At 33.7% G+C, this 20,082-nt stretch overlaps 1 protein-coding gene across 1 annotated transcript; it reads right to left on the bottom strand.

Annotated features, from left to right (window-relative positions):
- Positions 1-9,452: 9,452 nt before the first annotated feature.
- On the bottom strand, positions 9,453-16,618 carry LOC145061995 (receptor-like serine/threonine-protein kinase SD1-8). The gene is made up of 7 exons (XM_079009601.1): positions 15,228-16,618; positions 12,117-12,290; positions 11,772-11,965; positions 11,010-11,217; positions 10,684-10,921; positions 10,458-10,608; positions 9,453-9,785 (listed from the first exon to the last, which is right to left on the bottom strand). The coding sequence occupies exons 1-7, from the start codon at positions 16,525-16,527 to the stop codon at positions 9,477-9,479; spliced, it is 2,574 nt and encodes an 857-aa protein (XP_078865727.1). The 5' UTR covers positions 16,528-16,618; the 3' UTR covers positions 9,453-9,476.
- Between the last annotated feature and the right edge of the window lie 3,464 nt (positions 16,619-20,082).

Below are 20,082 nucleotides of genomic sequence, written 5' to 3' on the forward strand. Positions count from 1 at the left end.
CAGTCAAATTGGGAAAAAAGAAATACTAAAAATACTAAAATACTAATGTATATACATACTTATTAGTCGAATTACGAACTTTATTTATTTAGGTAAAAAGATATATAAATCCCCTAATCTAATAAATAAAACCAATTTTGACACGTGGTATTGTATTAGCTCCCCTCCATCGATTTATCCGGCCTAAAATACTTAAGTGATTCTCCAAAACTACCATTTGTGCCTCTTATTCATTCGTTACTATCGGGAGGCAGCCGCAAATCGATTTTAAACCCTAATTTAGCCGCTCATCTCTCTCTCTCTCTCTCTCTCTCTCTCCATGTTAATATGATTTGGGAATTTATGATTCCATTGTTGTTTAATTAATTTGCTATCATGTTAACGTTTGGACAAGTTGTTTAATATAATTGTATGACATCTAAATATTAGTATTGAAAGAATTGCTGAGAATTCCATAGACGTTCAATCATCCAACCCTTGTTAAAGGTTGATTTATGAAATCGGAAAGTGAAGTTGGAAGCAATTAGAATTTAGAAAGATTGAAACTTTAGGAGGATGGGTTTCATCGAAGATTCAATCAGTTCGTTGAAGTTCATTAATGTCATACATGCCTTAGAGCAGGCCATCACTCTGGGTACATTATCCTATCTCTTTCTACAACATGTAACCTAGATGCATACCTTCACTCATTCATTTCTTATTTCTGATTTCTGCAGATGATACGAGAATTCTGTTATCCCCATTTTCATGCATCTTGATTATTCTGTACTCATATTTTTTATACCTATGCGGTAAACCTAAATTTGCATTGACAGAGTAGTTTCAGAGCATTACGTATTGTATAAATTTAGGAAGATAAAGCAAAAACCTCTTTGTATAACTCATAATTTTAAGTTCATATATCTGTGAATGAGAATCTGGATCCAATCAAGATTGTTTCTTGAAACAACTCGAATAACTATTGGTTTTTGCTAAATGGTGTAAATAACAATCTAGATTTAAGCTTAATGGTGACATGCCAATTTAAGTTCGCACAATTATTACTTTTCTTTTTGACTTGAGAATGTACAATCTTTATACAAATCTTTATAAGTTTCCACATTAAACAGATGTATGAATTCTTTAATTTCTGCTTCATATATTTTCAGGGAGATTATGTTCTTATAAATGGTTGAAACCTTATTCAAGCAGATGAAACTGTTGTGTTCAACATTGATGTAAGACTTCCAATTTCTTCTGTTACCCTAGTATTTTATAACTCTTATCACTTTTCTGTTTAATCTCTGAACTTTTTCATTTTTCTTTCTTTTTAATAAATTTTATTCAACGTCGTGATATTCCCATTGTTCACCGTGTAATCAATGATGTTGTCGTAGCTCTCAAAAGCCGCTATCGAACTCTGACCCGGTCAATGACGCATCCTTTAGATAAGGGATCATATAATCCTCCCTTCTATAAGATATCATATGGACAAAGACATGGAATATAATCATTCTCATTGTCCAACAATTTGTTTCCCGATTTCTGATTTGTATGACAAGGAACTTAATTGAACTCATCAACTCAGTCCTGACCGGGCCCGACACGTAAGTCAACAAAAAATCATCGAGGGGCCCAAGATATCGCTTTTCCTGTTAGGGCAAAAGGAGCAGATAAATTTTGACTTATATGCTTATACTATTTACTCATTAAATCATACACAACAATACGTTTTATAACATGAAGTTATTGATGCGTTTACACATTATCAATGCAAAACCAACTCGTAAACAACAACTCATATATCTCAGTTTAAAGATTATACGATATTATCGTCTCACAATTACTCGTTATAAATTCCATGAAGTAATTCAAATGAGCGTGGGTTTAATCCAATACACAAATCCTATTTCAGGAGTACTCATGAACGTTGCAACAAACGTTTGCTATGTCTAAGCACTTAGACAATCTACAAGCCAATTCATGAAAGTCTTACCTCATTACTTACTTCCAAAGTATGATCGACTGTGGATAATTTGAATAATCCAATTATTCAGGAAGTAAAACATGCAAAAGTGAAACACAAAATAAACAACTGAGAAAAGATAGTAAACTTTACTCATAAATAAATCTTCCATTACTTAATCATCAAATGTCAGTTACATTTATAATGTTATAACTTTCTAAAATATCCATCTAATCACTAAAACTAATATCGTCCTTCAGACCAATGCTCCTCGCATGCTGAACATGCTTAATCCTACTTAGACCCTTTGTGAGGGGATCCGCATGATTCTCTTTTGACGATACCTCGTTGACGACGAGGAGTCCTTCTTCTACCCGATGTCTGATGAAGTGGTATTTTCTATTGATATGTTTGGATCTGCCATGATCCCTTGGTTTCTTGGTTAAGACAACCGCTCCTTCATTATCTTAGAAAATCTCCATGGGCTCCTTTATGGCTGGTACAACTCCAGGGTCTCCAATGAAGTTCTTCAACCATATAGCCTCCTTTGACGCTTAATGTGACATCCCCAAATTTCACGACCAGAAAACACTGATTTTTTTTATGCTTTGTTTTAAAATCAGAGTAATTGTTTAAAGAAAATTGGTGTGGAATTTGTTCCCAAAACAAAACGTGATAAGAATTTATAAAAACATTTCTTTAAAGAAATGTCTTTTCATTAAATAACAAAATCTTGGGATGTCATGTTCCGCTACAGACCAAAAGCATAAACAATATAAAATAGACCTTACAATAGTTATTTATAACTACTGATCTCTAATCCAAAATCTCTCATCATGTCAACCAATTTATGCTTTTGTGTCACTACCTATGATACAAAGAAAACTGAGTGGATCAGGTTTGGAAAACCTTGTGAGTACATAAGGATTTCAATCCCACAATGTTATAACATATATATATATATATATATATATATAATTTAGAATTCGCACAATATAAAATTTTCTCTCTCTCTCTCTCTCTCTATATATATATATATATATATATATATATATATATATATATATCCATACCCCTGGACCTCAAATTCTAACTCTTACTCTCGGATCTAACCCATGTTCTCGAGTCCATAATTGTGCCCATTCCATACTCCCGGATAAGGGACAATTGGTCCATGTCTAAATCCATACTCCCGGACTAATGACATATTCTATGTCCTGTCCATACTCCCGGATTAAGGACAACTGACTATATCTTAATCCATACTCCCGGATTAATGACAATTAACTAAGTCCAATCTATACTCTCGGACTAGGGACGAATAACTATGTCTAATCCATGCTTCCAGATCAATGACATATTTTAAAGTTATATTCTCCGTATATATCTCGCTCGTACTCAGAAAGAGATACTACCCCATAACCATTATAACAAACCTTAGGTTTACCCTTTAACCCAAGTTATCATAAAAAAATCAGGTATGATCTTTAACACATAATTCCGACATCATCAAATAACTCACAAAACATATACTTAATATAATCAAATATTACTTGTATTAAAATCATGTTCATAAAAGGGACTATGCACTCACATGATAAGACGATGCTCGGACAGCACTACGACTCTTAAAATAATAATCTTTCATGAAACTGGGATATCTTCCAAAAATCGGGCTTCTCGCGGGCAGAGTTTCGGCTCGACAACTCTATTTCTCAGGATCTTCGGGGCTTCGGAACTTGCTTCGGGTGTCGGGATGATACCGGGGTTTCGAGGGTATATTTTTCACGTAAAACGATAGAATAAGAAGTGAGAGGAAAGAAATGAGCAGCAAAACTCGGCAGCCCTTGAATTCTATTTATAGGGGCTGATCCCTGCGATTATGTTGGGCGTAACTTCAAAGTACGTTGGGCGTACTCCCTCTACAAGCAGTACGTTGGGCGTACTAAGCAAATTAGACCAAATGTGTCACTGCTTACGGACCCGGGGCACTTGAGTGGTGGAGTAGGGCGACGTGGACCAACCCAGACCATGAACCATGAGTACACTGGGCGTACTCCGCATTTCCAAACTTCAAAAATTCGTATATTTCGCATACGAGCTCTGTTTTTTACATTCTTTATATCCACACATAGGTGAGACTATGCTCTACAACTTTCATTTAGACTCCGTCGGATAATTTTGACTTTATTTTTATATTTTTAACAGGCTGGGACAGGAAAAGTCCGTTAAAAATTCATAACTCCTCCATCCAACGTCCGATTTCGTCTGTCTTTTTACCGGTGCACTACTATTAACGAGATCTTGGATTCTCGTTTAGATTGTTTCGGCTAGAAATCATTTGATCTCATATTCGAACTTTGGGCTGCATACCGCTATGTTGATACTTCGAAAAATCATTACTTCCTCATACAAAGTCAGATTTAGACGTTCTTTTTATGCACACTCTCGGTTTAACGTATTCTACGACATTCGTTTAGATTACTAATCGTAAATTCACTATTTACGTCACGTATTTTTGTATCGATTCTGTCACGAAACTTCGACAGGTCATAACTTCTTCGTTATAACTCGGATTTCGTTCTTCATATATATCTGGAATCCTTGTCACGACCACTACAACCTAGTTAAGATTATTCATTTTAAATAATCTTTTATCAAAAAGTCACTTTTGATTCTTATCGTCCCTAAATTGACTAGCCCGGATCTACGGGCATTACACTTCATGCATAGCTATATACTCCACTTCGCACGTTGAATCAGCTATGGTCTCCTGCTTGGAACTTTTCCAAGTAAATTCTCCTCCATTAAGGGTAAACACCCAACCTAACTGAGAACAGAAGTTATCTCGGTCGGTTTGAAAGTTGGCGTCACTATACCCTGTCACTCTCAAGTCATCACTGCCACCAAGTACAAGGACCCAATCCTTAGCACTTCGTAAATACTTAAGAATGTTCTTAACTACTTTCTAGTGAGCTTTACCCGATTTCCCTTGATATAAACTTACCATGCTCAACGCAAAAGCCACATCAGGGCGATTACATGTCATAGCGTACATGATCGAGCCAACGGCGGAAGCATGTGGCACTCGAATCATTTTCGCTATCTCTGCATCAATACTCAGACTCTGAGTCTTAATCAGTTTGGTATTGCTCTAGATAGGTAACTCCCTTTTCTAGGAATTCTCCATGCTAAAACGTTTTAGCACCTTCTCTAAGTAAGTACTTTGACTAAGTCCAATTAGTCTTCTACTCCTATTTCTCAAAATCCTTATCCCTAGAATATAAGCAGCTTCCCCTAGATCCTTCATAGCGAAACACTTTCCAAGCCAGTACTTAACCTCCTGGAATGTTGGAACGTCGTTTCCTATGATTAGTATGTCATCAACATACAATACTAGAAAGCTAACTATACTCCCACTAGCTTTGACATATACACAAGACTCATCCTCACTTCTAGAGAAACCAAACTCTTTGACATTCGCATCGAAGCAAAGATTCCATCTGCGAGATGCTTGCTTCAATCCATAAATGGATTTCTCAAGTTTCCACACTGTATTGGGGTATTTAGCATCTATAAAACCTTCTGGCTGACACATGTAAACATCTTCAGTCAACTTCCCATTAAGGAAAGCGGTTTTGACATCCATCTGCCAGATTTCATAATCATGAAATGCAACTATGGCTAACATAACCCTAATAGACTTGATCTTGGCTACTGGTGAGAAGGTCTCAACATAGTCAACCCCTGGGGTTTGAGTAAAGCCTTTCACAACTAGTCGTGCCTTGAACGTGTGCACCTTTCCATCCATGTTGGTCTTCTTCTTGAAGATCCATTTGCACCCAATAACTCCACCCACACATCATTGTATGACCCATGTGTTGCTTCCATACCGTCCTCGCGAGCCTCCTCCACCTTGATCCCGGTCAGATCCTTCCTTACTCTTATCCTAAGCATTAAGGACAATGCTTAATTTTAATCTTAGGGTGAGGTGTTCTTTATCTTTTATGTTTTTATTGCATTTAGGTTGTATATAGTTGCATTTAGAGTAAGTCATTTAGGTTATTCATAAAAATTGCATAAAAATTCAAAAATATTGCATATTTTCTTTCTTTCTTTTCTAATTTTCATATTTTTTAGATGCATTCTAGTTTAAGTTCATGCATTTTTTTTCTCTTGTCTTCTCATCCCTACAGGTACCATAGCGCCGAGTCATAAGTATTGAATCATAGATTGGTCCTGGGTCTTGATATGGAATTCCTTGTATTGGATAAATGGGACACGTTTTTAGCCTCACAGACCACTTTGAGACCGCTTGTGTGGGGGTCAGATGCAGGTAGCTTGATTGGGTCTAGGTGCGGAGGGATGTGGTTGGTCAAACCGATGTGTGCGAGCAAAGATTAGCCCGGTAAGGTATTTTGAAGACATTGAAGACTCACATCTTGGTTTTGGGGGGAGTACCCCTTAGTACTCCTGAGTCTCGTCCGAGCCTTGCTTAGTTAGATTCTCACCACCTTTTTAGGATAGGTCATCATTTTTCTAGGGCTCTAGAGTAGATAGTTATATATATTTTGTTTATCACACCTTGCATTGAGGTGCTTGATGAACTTTGAAGTTAGTCCCCCAATTCACATCTTTTCGGACCAAGTTTTTTCGGTAACACCCATTTTTGAGTCATATCCCACCCTTGTTAGTTGATCTTGGCACATTGTCAATGATCATTAGGTGTTCATGTTAGCCTCCATCCTATGTTACATGGTGAAATTCCTTAGACCTTCTAAGAAGAAAACACAAAAAAATGAAGAAAGTGTAAAAGTGAAGACAAAAAGAAACAATGAAAAAGATTAAAGAAAAGCAACAAACACAAAGAAGAAAAAAAATGAAGAAAGAGAGCAACACAAAAAGAAGAACAAGAATCCAAGCTCAAGACTATCTTATTTTAAAAAAAAAGATCGAGTTGCAAAGAAGGTTGAAGACCAAATAACAGAAGTTCAAGATTGAAGATTTAAGTTGTTAGGTTTAGGTTTAGGACGAGTAGATTTTTTTATTATTTTATTTTATTTTATTTTTGATTTTTTGGTGAGAAAAGGTCATGACGATGAGACGGTAGACTGTAAAGGACAATACAAGGGAGAAACCTCTGAAATCGGATGTTTGCCCGGAGGCTGCGCTGCAAAACCCTATTTCGTACTATACACTTTAGTCTGACAAATGTAGGAATCATAGTGTGTGAAGAGGCGTCTTTCCTTCTTGCACTATGGTCTACATTGATGATTTAAAGTGCCTCTATTGGGCACATCCTCTGTTTCCTTTGTCTTGCACACCGCAACTACATCCATCCGTGACCTATTCGCCCATCAAGTGGTTGAGAATGTGGTCTATGATTCTAAAGAGGGGAAAATTTTGAAGATGTGTATGGTCCATGACCGACTGATTATGACCATGTTGACTGATGTTAAAAAAGTTCTATGGTATCTTTCTCTTTCCTTTTTAGTTTAGCTCATCCCGAGCTCATTTTAGTCTTGTTCTAACTTGAGGACAAGTTAGGGTTAAGCTTGGGGAGATTTGATAGCTTATTTTATTTTCTTATTTTTATTGGTTTATTTTAGATTTTTAGATCTTTTTATCATTATTGCATTGTATTTTATTTATATTTTTTTATTATGGATCATACCGAATACTTTTTTATGTTGCATGAGGTAATTTGTAGGCTTTTGGAGCTTGTTACGGTTTTAGTTTAGCGTGGAAATGGGCTTTGTGGGCTTCCGAGGCATTATTGGGCTTTGTGGATCCATTAAAGGAAATTTGGGCTTAAAAGGCTAAAGACTTGGATGGAGTGGACTTGTAAAGATAGATCATGGATTGTTAATTTGCGCTTGGAGCATCCATATTTGAAGCTAAAAGATGATTGGTTAATTTGAATCATGTGGGATATGGAGGGGACCAAGGGAATCTTTGGTAGTGGGATGGTTAATGGAAGAAAAATGAGCCAATTGCATTCTAGCAGAACTTGCGCGGGTGGAATTTCCGTCACGCGGGTACACGCGCAACTACCCAGTTTTGGGCATTTTGGTCATTTGGCTTGCCATTACCTTGGGGGATCAGATCTATCAGCCATAACTTCGATTTTACACCATTGGAGACCAAGAGAAGGCGATTTTGAAGCTCAAGACTCATTTCTTTTCATCTTTCCAAGTTATTGGTAGTTTCTTTATGCAATTAGACTTTTGTGATTGTTTTTCTATTGCCATGTGTGGCTAAACTCTCTATTTTGGTAGACCTTCGCTAAAACCTTTGAATGTTTGTGGGTTTTTGAAGGATTTATGCTTATTTATCATTTGTCTTATTTCTATCATTCTAGTTCATATCTCATATGCTTGTTTAATGCTTTGATCATGAGCTTGGTACTTTAATAAGCAATTGTTAGTTTATTTCTTTGGTTTGGCATTGAATCATTGAATTTTACTTAGAACAAGGGCTTTATGATGGTAGAAATCATCTCTAGCTTATGAATCATAATTCCTTTTTGGATGTGTAAGCATTGACATCCTCTAGGCATTGGGTATTTCTTCATTCTTAAGGCTAATCAACTTCTTGGGTTCAATTGCTTTAATTGGATCTTTGATTTTGATTAAAAAGGTGTGTTGTGGGCTTCCCTAACCTCCATACTACCTATGAGAAATCTTGGCATATCATGTTTCATGATTGCTATAACCAATTTGGGATGAATGATAAGCTTCATATTAAATCCCAATGATAAACACACAAATGTTCATTGTATTGAATTGCCTTGGTTTACCAATTCACTCCAATATTTGAGTATCTCATCGCCTTGCTTAATTGCAAGTTTTCTAGTTATTCAAGTCTTTTAGTTTTCAATCAATCATAACACCCCCCTTTTAGTTTAATTGTAGTTAATTAGTTTATTTACACTAGTTCTTTTAGATTGCATTGGTGATTGAATACAACAATTTCCCCGATGATTGATACCCCTTTTTACCATTATATTACGTTTTATTTGCAAACAAATGGTGTAATTTGCTTGGTGGACTTGACATCCCATCACAATTAATAACTTACTTCTTCATATGCTAGGGTCTTCTTGAATCTACAAAGGATCCTAACTATCAAAGTACACTACAAAGGAGATCATAGACTGTATCAGAATCAATGAAGCAAAATTACAAGAGTTTGAAGTTGGTAAAATAAGTACATATGGAGCTTGATATGTTTGTGGTATGCTTTCTCATTCTTCATGTTATGTAATATGCATCACTTATGGTGTTTAATCTATTAACTATTTATTGTTATGCTTGTTACATGATATATGAATAGATAGTCAAATTATAATTGATGGAGTCCCTGAAACTCATTCATTTTGGGATGAGGAAAGGATAGATGAGAAGAGCATGGATATGGAAAAAATAACATAATCTCCACTTTCTTGTAATAAGATATTTAATAAAGCAAAAGTAATAAAGAAATAGAATAAACTGTTGTACAAATGTAGATTGTTCCTAACCTACTTTCACTATCTACCATGTAATATTGATACTGTGATTTCGTTTATGCTCCTTAAATCATCTTGTATTCTTGAAAATTCCGTTTCAGTGTTCCTTTTTCTAATAAAGAATCCAGGATATTTTGGTAGTGATATTTGTGCGATTTCACTAGACAGTAGCAACAATATATTTGACATGTTAGGTCTATCTTCTGGATGTTCTTGAACACATAACAATCCAATTTGTATGCATCTTAATACTTCGTTCTCAAAAATATTGGCCCTGATAGATTCATCTAGTAGTTCTAAAGCCTTGCCTTCATTCCATAACGTCCATGTCTAAAATCGTTGTAATCGTTACATATGAGATAATATCAAGAAATGATTAGAATTTCTTAATCTATCATAGTTAAGGTATGTTTGATATGATGAAATAAAATTAACAAAGCAATGGAATGAACAATGTAATTTAATGAGTCGTTATATTATATTATCATGTTTATTAGTTTAAACGAAAGCAACAAATTATTAGAAAATTAATATTAACAAATTAAAAATATATGAAAGAAAAAATTACATACGAACATATTTCATAACATTTGAATATATAATAAATATTTCAAACAGTGGAAAGTAATTAATCTTTAAAAGCTTGTTTATAAAAATAAAACAAAATCAAAATTGAGTATAATGAAAGTAAAGTAAAATTATAATCAAAATCGATTCTTAATCTTTATAAAATAACAAAAGTTAACTTAGTTAAAGTTTTGATTTTTTTTAAATATTACTGAATTTTATAAAGTAGTTATATTTTATTCCATTAAAAAGGAAATGGCAAGAACAGATCTCCCCAAAATGAAAATTGCCTAAAGAGAAATAATCACAATCATCATAGAAAGCGCAGATTCATTTGTACATGAGGATAAACAAAGAAGATCTATTTATTGCCACATAATGCTTCATTTTATTCCCTTTGTATTACTATAACTCAAACACTATCTTAATACTTACTTGTCTAAGAAGGTTGTGTTGACTACTTGTATAACATGATCCGGTGTTCTTTTTACCGCTTATTATCTCGAGAACCAAAACTCCAAAACTGAACACATCTGATTTTGTTGAAAAATGTCCATCCATTGCATATTCAGGTGACATATAACCGCTGCAAGAAATTTTAGAAATATAATAAGTCTAAAACTATAATGATATTAGTTTGCATAAATAGATTGTTACTTACTATGTTCCAACCACTTTCTTTGTTTTCGCTACATTTTGATCACCCCCAAAAATCCGTGCCATACCAAAATCAGATATCTTCGCGTTCATTTGTCTATCGAGCAAAATATTACTAGCTTTTAGATCCCGGTGAATGACCTTAAATCTTGAATCTTGATGAAGATAAAGAATCCCTCGAGCAATCCCACATATGATCTCGAGTCTGATTTTCCAACTGAGTGTCACATTTTTCTCTTTGTCTATAATTATTTCAAAAGACACCTTAGATTTGAATAAAAAATATGTATCGAATGAAAAAAAAATATATAAAGCCTGTGAAAAATTTACCAAAAAGGAACATATCGAGACTTTTATTTTCCATGAACTCATAAACCAATAACTTCTCTTCGGCTTCAATGCAACAACCTAATACTCGAACAAGGTTCCGATGTTGGAGTTTTGCGATTAATTGAACCTCGTTTTTAAGTTCTTCAATCCCTTGTTCAGAAATTCTTGAGAGCCTTTTTACTGCTACTTCACCTTCCTTTAATGTACCCTGTATTACCAACAACAAAAATCTTCTTGATGCTCTCATGTTTATCACGACACAATAATTTAAAAAGGAAAATTAAATAACATTTTATACTCTTGATATCAATATAGGGAATGCACTATTTTTTCCGAGAACACTAGTTATACTTTTGTACCCATAATAACAATATACTTATATTTCTTCACCGATAACAACAAAATATGTATCATGAAACTTATAAAAATATACTTAATTTCTTACTCATGTTAACAAGTTAAATGCATTTCTTAGCCATAGAATAGTAGCAAAATAAGTACATCTATTTACTAATAATAACAATGCACTTGTTCTTTTTTTCCTATAATAATAATATGTAATCTAACACTAGTAAGTATTTTGTAACTTTCGTAAAATGTTGGTATAATCCGTAGATAAAAGAAAGTATGTTGTTAAGTACCTTGTCGTTATGAGTAAAATGTATAGTATGTTGTTTATATGGGTAAAAAGAGTAAAGTAATTTGCTATTTTATGCAATTTGGGGGTATTTCAATTGTTAATACGTAGAAGAGATACTTTACCTTATAAACACACCCGAATCCGCCTTGCCCAAGTTTACTTGAGTTCGAGAAGTTGTTTGTAGCCATAACAAGTGTCATAAAATCGAACAAAGGTAACTCAAGTTCATCTGTCTTTGTTTCACCATAATAATCTCTTTTATTTGGCACCACCACCCCATCTTTTAATATGAAATCTTTGACTCGTTTTTCTGGAGCTAATTTGGATCATTAAAAAAGTATACTAGTCATATGTGAATCGAGAAAACAACCTGTTTTGACCTTAGAAATCTTTAAGTGTTAATGTGATTTTAAATTATTTTGTATGTTAATTTAATGATATTTATACTCCTCAAAGTTAAAAATTACCTGGTATATCTGACTCTAGTTTTTTCAACCTTTGTAGTTTCTTCCTCATCAAGTGAAAGAGTATAATTAGAAATATCAGCACCACACAAGAACCGATGGTAATGCCGACAAGTTTGACAACTTTGTTGTTGCTGCTGGAGCTATTTTTAGAACTTTTAGTCATCGGTGATTCGCCTACAGTGAATAGATTCGTACTTAGTGATATTTGAAATTGTAAAATCCAAGGCAAATCTACAACTTTTAATACATATAATAAATTTCACAAAATTTCCAAAGTAAGTTTTTGTGTCTCCCCCAAAGTAACAAAGTCTAAATATTCTCCTACATTTTATTTTTATTTATCTTCCTACTATATCAAATGATGACAAATGTGTTAAATTAGTATTAATTTGATTAAATGTGACACATGTCAACATTTGATATGGTAGAAGAATTTGTAGAAATAAAATTTAGGAGGATATTTAATGCATGAGATACACATTAGGCTCTTCTGCTCAGAAACGAAATGTTCCTGTAAATTCTTGCTCCCAGTGGACCATTTGTATCTATATGCATCAGGATCCCGATTCATAGATCTCTTGGTTCGAGAAAAAAAAATAAGAGGATCAAACCATCTCCTCTGACTATTTTCCAAATTCGATAAATGTTGGTTGATCGTGAGTCCGTTTTCTTCCAAAAGAACAACGTTGGGTAAAACATGCCTAAATAAAACTTTTGACTACTGATTATATTATCAAGATGACAAATTAAAGAAACTTTTGGAATAAAAGATAGCTACTTATTTTGAAGTATGGTCATTCATGGCCTCATGGGCAAGAAAATAAACTACGGTTTGTAATATTTGTTATGCAAAACATAATCCGTTGTATTGTATTTATATGTATCGAGGTTTGGATTTGAAATGATGTTCATGCGACAAAAAATGTTTTTTTTTTTATTGTGAAAAAGACAATTGTTATGCTTTTTCCGAAATATAGATGAAAACAAAGTTTTTTTTTTATTAAATAACCACTACTTTCACATGCCTTCATTAGTTTTTTCAGTTTTTTTATTTATATACTATTTTTTTTTTAAAATCACTTCATTTTATCAATGAAATCTTTACTTTTCCTGTGAAAATGGTATTTGAAGATTACTACCACAATAATTAATGGTTTTCATAAAAATATAAACAATTCTGGCAGTATATAACAATATATAGTTTCTTATGTCAATCTTTTTTTTTTTCTAAAGTTTTGGTCATTTTTTTCTGGTCAAACCTACGAACTCACATGTCAAACAAAAGAATTTGAAGGCAAAACCTATATGTAATAAGTTTCTCTTCAGAAAAACAACGTTTTAAGTATTTCACAGATTTAATATTACTGATTATAGTTTTAACACATCGACCATAACATACAATGGTGTCATAATTTCTTTCATCGGTCATTTTTAATATTTAATTAATGGTTCTTTTTTTTTTTTTATTTGTGAATCAGTGATGTTGATGTTTGTTTTAATTATCACATTTAGAACAATTTTCCCAATCGCTTCGTGAAAAGACCAATTTATGATGTTGCTTAAAAGTTTAATTAACAAACTGTCTTTGTTATGCTAAGCTCATTGATGAATGGGTCGTTAAAACTGTCAAAGATTCTCACATAATTAATTACTAATTAAAAGAAGAATAAAAAAGAGAAAAAAAAAATCAACGAAGCCATTCTAGAACTAGACTTTGGTTAGCTTTGATTTCTGGGATATTAAGATAAACCCTACAATATGTTGGAAATGAAGGTTTAAAAGAGCAATTTTTTTAGATGCATAAATTTGGAAACTTTTTCTATTTTCACTATTATGTTATCACATGTTTCAGTATATTCGAAATATACTTCTAAGTTTGTAATCTTTTCCGTTTTTACCATGAATATATAGATTTTTTTTTCATATTATATGTATTAATTCATATAGAATAAAACATATTTATTTATGATTTTTTTAATTAAAAAATGGAGTATATTTATGTTTTTATCCTAATTTTTTTATATTATATGTATTCATGTTGAAGTATAAATATATTTTTAAAAATATATATATATAATAAAATACTTTTATATATATATATATATATATATATATATATATATATATATATATATAAATTTTTAGATGTATATATGTTTTTTAGATGTCTAAATACATATATTAATATGTTTAGAAATATAAATATTTTTTTAGCATATACACATGTATTGTAGCAATCAAAATCGTACTTATAAAGAAGAATACCAAGAAAGAGGATCAAACTCGTTCTATAATAGTTTTTTGATTGATACATAAGTGTTTACATATTTTAATAAACTTTTTTATTTTTTTATAATCATAAAATTTAAAAATAACAATAAAAATACAAGTTTATTCTATTTTTTCTTTAAAATTAAAAATATTAACATTATTATAAGTTTAAACAATAAATTGTAATAGGACTATAAATAATAATATTATATTAAAAATGGCAAATTATATTTTTGGTCCATGTGGTTTGCACTTTGTAGATTTGGCCTAAGGGAGAGGGAGAGAGATGTGGGTCGAGGTAGCCGTTAATGGAAAACAGATGTTGTCAAGTAATGAATACATTGATGGAGGTGGAGGGATTATGTTGAACAAAAGAGTCCATTAGAGTATGACCTTTCTTTCACACTCGCTAATGATTTTAGAAATAGTTCATGAAGTTTATAGATGTTATTATATTTAGTCCAATAGCAAAAATAAATAAATTATGAGAGTCTTAAGAAAAAAAAAACCAAATGCGATGGAATTTAAAATTACAAGAACCATCCGTATCAATTTCAACACTTTGACCGAATATGTAAACGAGTACAAACCACATGGACCGAAAAATTAGTTTACTCTAATAAAAAAATTGGGACGGCTTATTAATAATATGATAAAAATAAAATTAACTAGCGACCATATGAAGAATATAGAAAATTAGTCTTCTTAATAAATTGTTGTGTTTAATTGAATTAGAATGATTGTATAAAGAATCAAAGAATCATATGACATAGTATTTTCAAAATCTTGATCGAAGGGTGTAACAAAATATAAATGTGCATTATGAAAATTGAAACATACCCAAGTTAGAAGCTGCAACTCTAACGTAAAAATCCTGTCCACCAATTTCAGAATCAGCATATCGCCTCATATCGACCAGATCCATTTCCCAAATCAGACAACCCGACCCGCCTTCAGTGACATCCATATTAGCATAAGCTGCACAAGAACATTTCTTTTTGCAAATCTCACCACACTCGCTCAAATTCTTCGTCTGATCTACAAAAGCTTTCGAACTCTCCGGCAATTTCATGTTCTTCAATGGCAGAAATCCATCCGACTCACAATCCAATTTGGAGCTCCGATTCCGAACACACCCATCCGACCCATCTCGAAAATCCCATGCTTGTTTGTTTTTCGGCTCGAATCCGGGTGTCATGCAATTGCACATCGGCGCAGTGTTTGCGTCACAAAACCCAAACGAACCACATTCACCAAACTTATCGCAATAATCATCAGGGAAAGACCAGAATACATTCCATGTTTTCGTTGTTTCAGCCCAAACGAATCGTTGAGCAATACCAGAAGAATTCATAACCACACGTGAATAAAGAGAAGCATTCAGCATTTCAAATGAATAAATTATCTCCTCGGAGTTCTCCTCAAATTCAAACTGCATTATACTCACCGTTTTCATCCCCGGTACACCGCTAAACTTTCTCCCGTTCCACGGCCCAGTCCGCCAGATTATTTTTCCGTCGTTGTTCAGTAACAAAAGCTCCCGGAATCCAATCATATTCACTTGATAAGAGTAATCACCGGTCGCCGGATCTTCGTTTGTCTTCCACGACCGGAGAACCCGATTAATTCCAGATTTCCTGTCCCACCCAAGTTTCATCCCAGGTAATTGAGTATCAGTCGGATAATCAAAGCTTTGCCAAATATAATTCTCTGGATTCTCATCGTTTTCCGGACGAAGCACAAAGTTACCGTTGTCCAAAAGCTGCGCCACCGTCTTCACCATCGGTGTAGATTGATTTGACGACCAGACTGCGGTGTCTGCTTTATCTACGAGCATCAAGTTGCCGTTGTCGATGATGGTTAGTTTCCCGGTGGATGAATTAATGGGGGTGTCTCTGTTAGCTACCCAAACAATCGTTCTCGGCTGAATTTGGTTATACCAAATTCCGATGTAAAAATTATTGCTTGTATTGAAGAAACCCAACTCGAAGACTTGACCATTAGAGACAAGAGTTTGATTCATGGTGAGGGGTTGTGTGGGGGTGATGGTGTCAATGGCTACAGAGAGAAAAGGGTAGGAGATGAGATAGAATATGAAGATGAAGATGAAGGCAGTGCCATGGCGATTGAGGGTTTTCATTCTTTGAAAGTTACATACACCAATATAATTTTGTTTTGTGTTTACTAATTTGGGGTACTGGAGATTTTATGTTGGTTCTCATCTTAAAGAATTCATGGAAATGGTGGAATAAGTCTCCAGATGTTAATAGGGTATGTGTTACATTTTTTTAATTCTTGAATCCAGTTTGGTAAGTTGAATTTTCTTTTACAAATGATAATTGCCTGATTATCAAGAAAAAAGTAATGGAAATCATATCTTAAGTTCGTCATAGTCATTGGGTGATTGTGGAAAATAGTGAATAAGATAAAGAGTTTGATATATATTAAAGGGATAATGGGAACCTACTTTAATAAATGTTCATATTTGGTTATTGAATTATTTTTCGTGTTTTATTTACCCTTAAACTTATTCAAATGTGTATATTATACCGGTTATAATCGGTTTTACATGTTTGTCTTTAATTACATTTAAAAGAAACATTATGTGGAAATGACATTTCTCCCCCCCCCCCCCCCCCCACCACCACACACACACACACACACACACAAATAGACATTGAGTTCACATTTAATCCCTAAACTCAATTAGGGCTTCGATTCTTCATCTCACTCCTTACTCTAAAGAATTGTATCTTCTCTTAGTGATCGGAACTTCATTGTAGTGGACATCCATTACAATGGGATGTTTGTACCAAGTGCCCTAGTCTACTTTGATCCTGACGGAGAATCCGTTCGTGACGTAGAATTTAGTGGGTTTGGGTACATAGAGTTCATTGATTTCCTTGAGAGACTCACCAGAAAGAGTTGAAAATATGAGTACTTCTGCATTCTTCAAGAATCATTGACTTAGGGCATTCGTATATTGCACAACGATGGTTACAAAGAATTTTTGGATATGGCATATGCTAATGAATGTGTATGTGGACCACCTCAATGGACATATCTTTGATTGGATTGAGGTTGAGGAACCCGTAGAAACAAATGAAGATGAAGATCAATACTATAAAGAAGATGAAGATTCAGTCTTTTCATATTCATGTCTTGTTGACCAAGAAAAGTTGATGCTTCTTTTCCTTTTGCAACCAACAAAACTATAAATGACAGGTTTTTAAACATTCTTTTTCCTCCTGTACCTAGGAATGATGTACCTAGGAATGAAGATGATGAGAATGTTCTACCCTAATACCCTGTACGTGATGATGTTCATGATGACAGACAACCATGGGATAAGATTGAACCAATGTTAGGTATGTGATTTTCTAATCCTACTAAGCTTAAGCATATCTTAAGCAGCTATGCAATTGCTAATGGGTATGATCTTTGGTTTGAAAAAAAATGACTATGAAAGATTCTTAGTTAAATGTTACGAAAAGAACAAGTCACTATCTTACCTCTTTATACCTTATACCTCGGGCCTCCTGGACGGCTAAAGAGAAGACATTTCAGATCAAATCTCTAGTTAGTGAACATAACTATTGTAGGGCTTTTAAGCTTGGGTCAATAGGGACTTATAGATAGATCTGAAAACATTTTATGAGTGAAATTATAAAGAAGCCAAAATGAGTTTAAGGAAGATTAAAGCTAAAGTGTCCAATAAATTCAACATAAATTTGAGTTTGGGACACTGTAGAATTATAACAAGAAAATTAGGTAATCATTCACCTATCTCAGTCATCGTGAACACCACTGGTAATAGACCTAATGTATTGAATTTCATCATATTCATGCAGATAAAGTTTCCATACTTATAAATGGATAGATGATGTTAACAAGATTTTGTGAATATAAAGAACGTTGAAAACGAAGATCGTACGCAAAATATACACTCTTTTTAAGAAAGCTAAAATCAGTAATATAACTGATTTTCCCAGAAACAAACATCATATCGATTCGTTGGGTTAGCTATACATCTTGTTAAGCATTTTTTTAACAAGTTTTTGGACTAAGACTATACTTTTTTATTATTTGATTTCATTCTCGAAAACCATAAATATAATTATGTTAGAACTTTGAATACAATTGTAACCTAGTACCATCATTAATTCTGAAATTTCGATCATAGAAGTCAGCATGTTCTATACATCTGACAGGCAAAATCAAAAAGTTGGAACATAATCGAATTTCGGGCAGGGTTATCGAGGCAACACGTGTCACATAGAGAAAGGTTCTCACCTCCTCTCTCCATCTATACATAAGAAGCTTATCTCACACAATTTTCACCCATCCTCAATTTATATCTACCTTTCGGTTCTTTCTCTCTCTCTCTCTCTCTCTCTAACCATCGTCGATGAGAAGGTTTCGACACTCCTTAGTGTCGTGTCGCCACTGTGCACCGCCACTGCTTCCTGAAGCCGTAGCCCTAGACCAGCAGCTCATATCCGATAGTCCTCCCTTTGACCAGCAACAACTCAGGCAAGGCTTATAAGCCCTATAACTGTCGGAAACAACCACCGCCGCTAGTTGCAGTCGTCAACCACCGCCAAATTACATGAAATTCGACCAGAAGGTTCTCCTCCACTGAAAGACCCTCACTTTTGTATTTCTGAAAGACCCATACTTTCATACTTGACAATAAAGTTACTCCAAAACATGCTACTTGCATATTCATAAAAACAATATTTTACATGGACAAAGAGGTTACAAACTACTGGATACAAACCGACTATTTCAAAGTGTTATATATTACATAACTTCCCAGGATTCTATAGTTTTATACATATGGGAGTGCAAAATACAATAGTTTCAAACTATTCATAATCTTCTATCAATATATAACCATACTGATTACTTATCTCCTTCAATTGTTAAACATTGAGAGTGTAAGCGGTGACACTTAGTGAGTTCAATAATAGATACAATATAACGTTATGTCATATATATACTTCAATATGGCAGAAGCAAAGAGGAACAAGGAACAACAAGAGCATATGTGAATTATGTGTCAAATTTTTCATATCAATCACTAATTTGATTCAAATATATGTAATCAATGAGACATAACAATTTACATACTTGATATACATCAGTAAAGCTTTGGCCCAAATGGCACAGAAAACATACAATTTCTGATTTAAACATTTCGGTAGATTTCAGGCTTATAGCCCTGTCTAACCATCTGTCAATGCCATAGAATAGAAGTCATTCTCTTACGGAGACATGCTCTACATGGCCAAAGGCTACGTACCAGTACCAACGTGAATCTAAGTCCTTCCACTGATCACATGGTCATATGTATTTCTTTGCTATTAAAAATAGCGAATAAAAATAACACGGGAAAATAACCCGGAATAATAACACTGAAAAGCACATAGCACATATAACATATAACATTTAATCGTTCCTATATATTAAACTCACCTTGAAATAACCGGGGGTTAAAATAATAATTTGAGCAGCATTTCGGCTCCAAATATGACTTTATTCGTTGAAAACCGGGAGATTTATTGAAAACCGGGCTTTGCAAAGGTAGAGCTTCAAAACCAAAAAGATAAATTTTTCGGGCTTCTCGGGAACTTTGGGACGTATTTCAGGTGCTAAAATTAATATCGGGGCTTCAGGGGATGTCAAAATAATA

The sequence above is a fragment of the Lactuca serriola genome, chromosome 7, assembly GCF_051521515.1.
Source record: "Lactuca serriola cultivar US96UC23 chromosome 7, Lser_US96UC23_V15, whole genome shotgun sequence".
Classification (NCBI taxonomy): domain Eukaryota; kingdom Viridiplantae; phylum Streptophyta; class Magnoliopsida; order Asterales; family Asteraceae; genus Lactuca; species Lactuca serriola.

Coding starts and splice junctions, on each gene's coding strand:
- LOC145061995 (XM_079009601.1), bottom strand. CDS start 16,527: ATGAAAACCCTCAATCGCCATGGCACTGCCTTCATCTTCATCTTCATA. Junction 12,291..15,227: donor AGTTGCAGCTTCTAACTTGG/GTATGTTTCAAT, acceptor TATTCACTGTAG/GCGAATCACCGATGACTAAA. Junction 9,786..10,457: donor AACACAACCTTCTTAGACAA/GTAAGTATTAAG, acceptor CAACGATTTTAG/ACATGGACGTTATGGAATGA.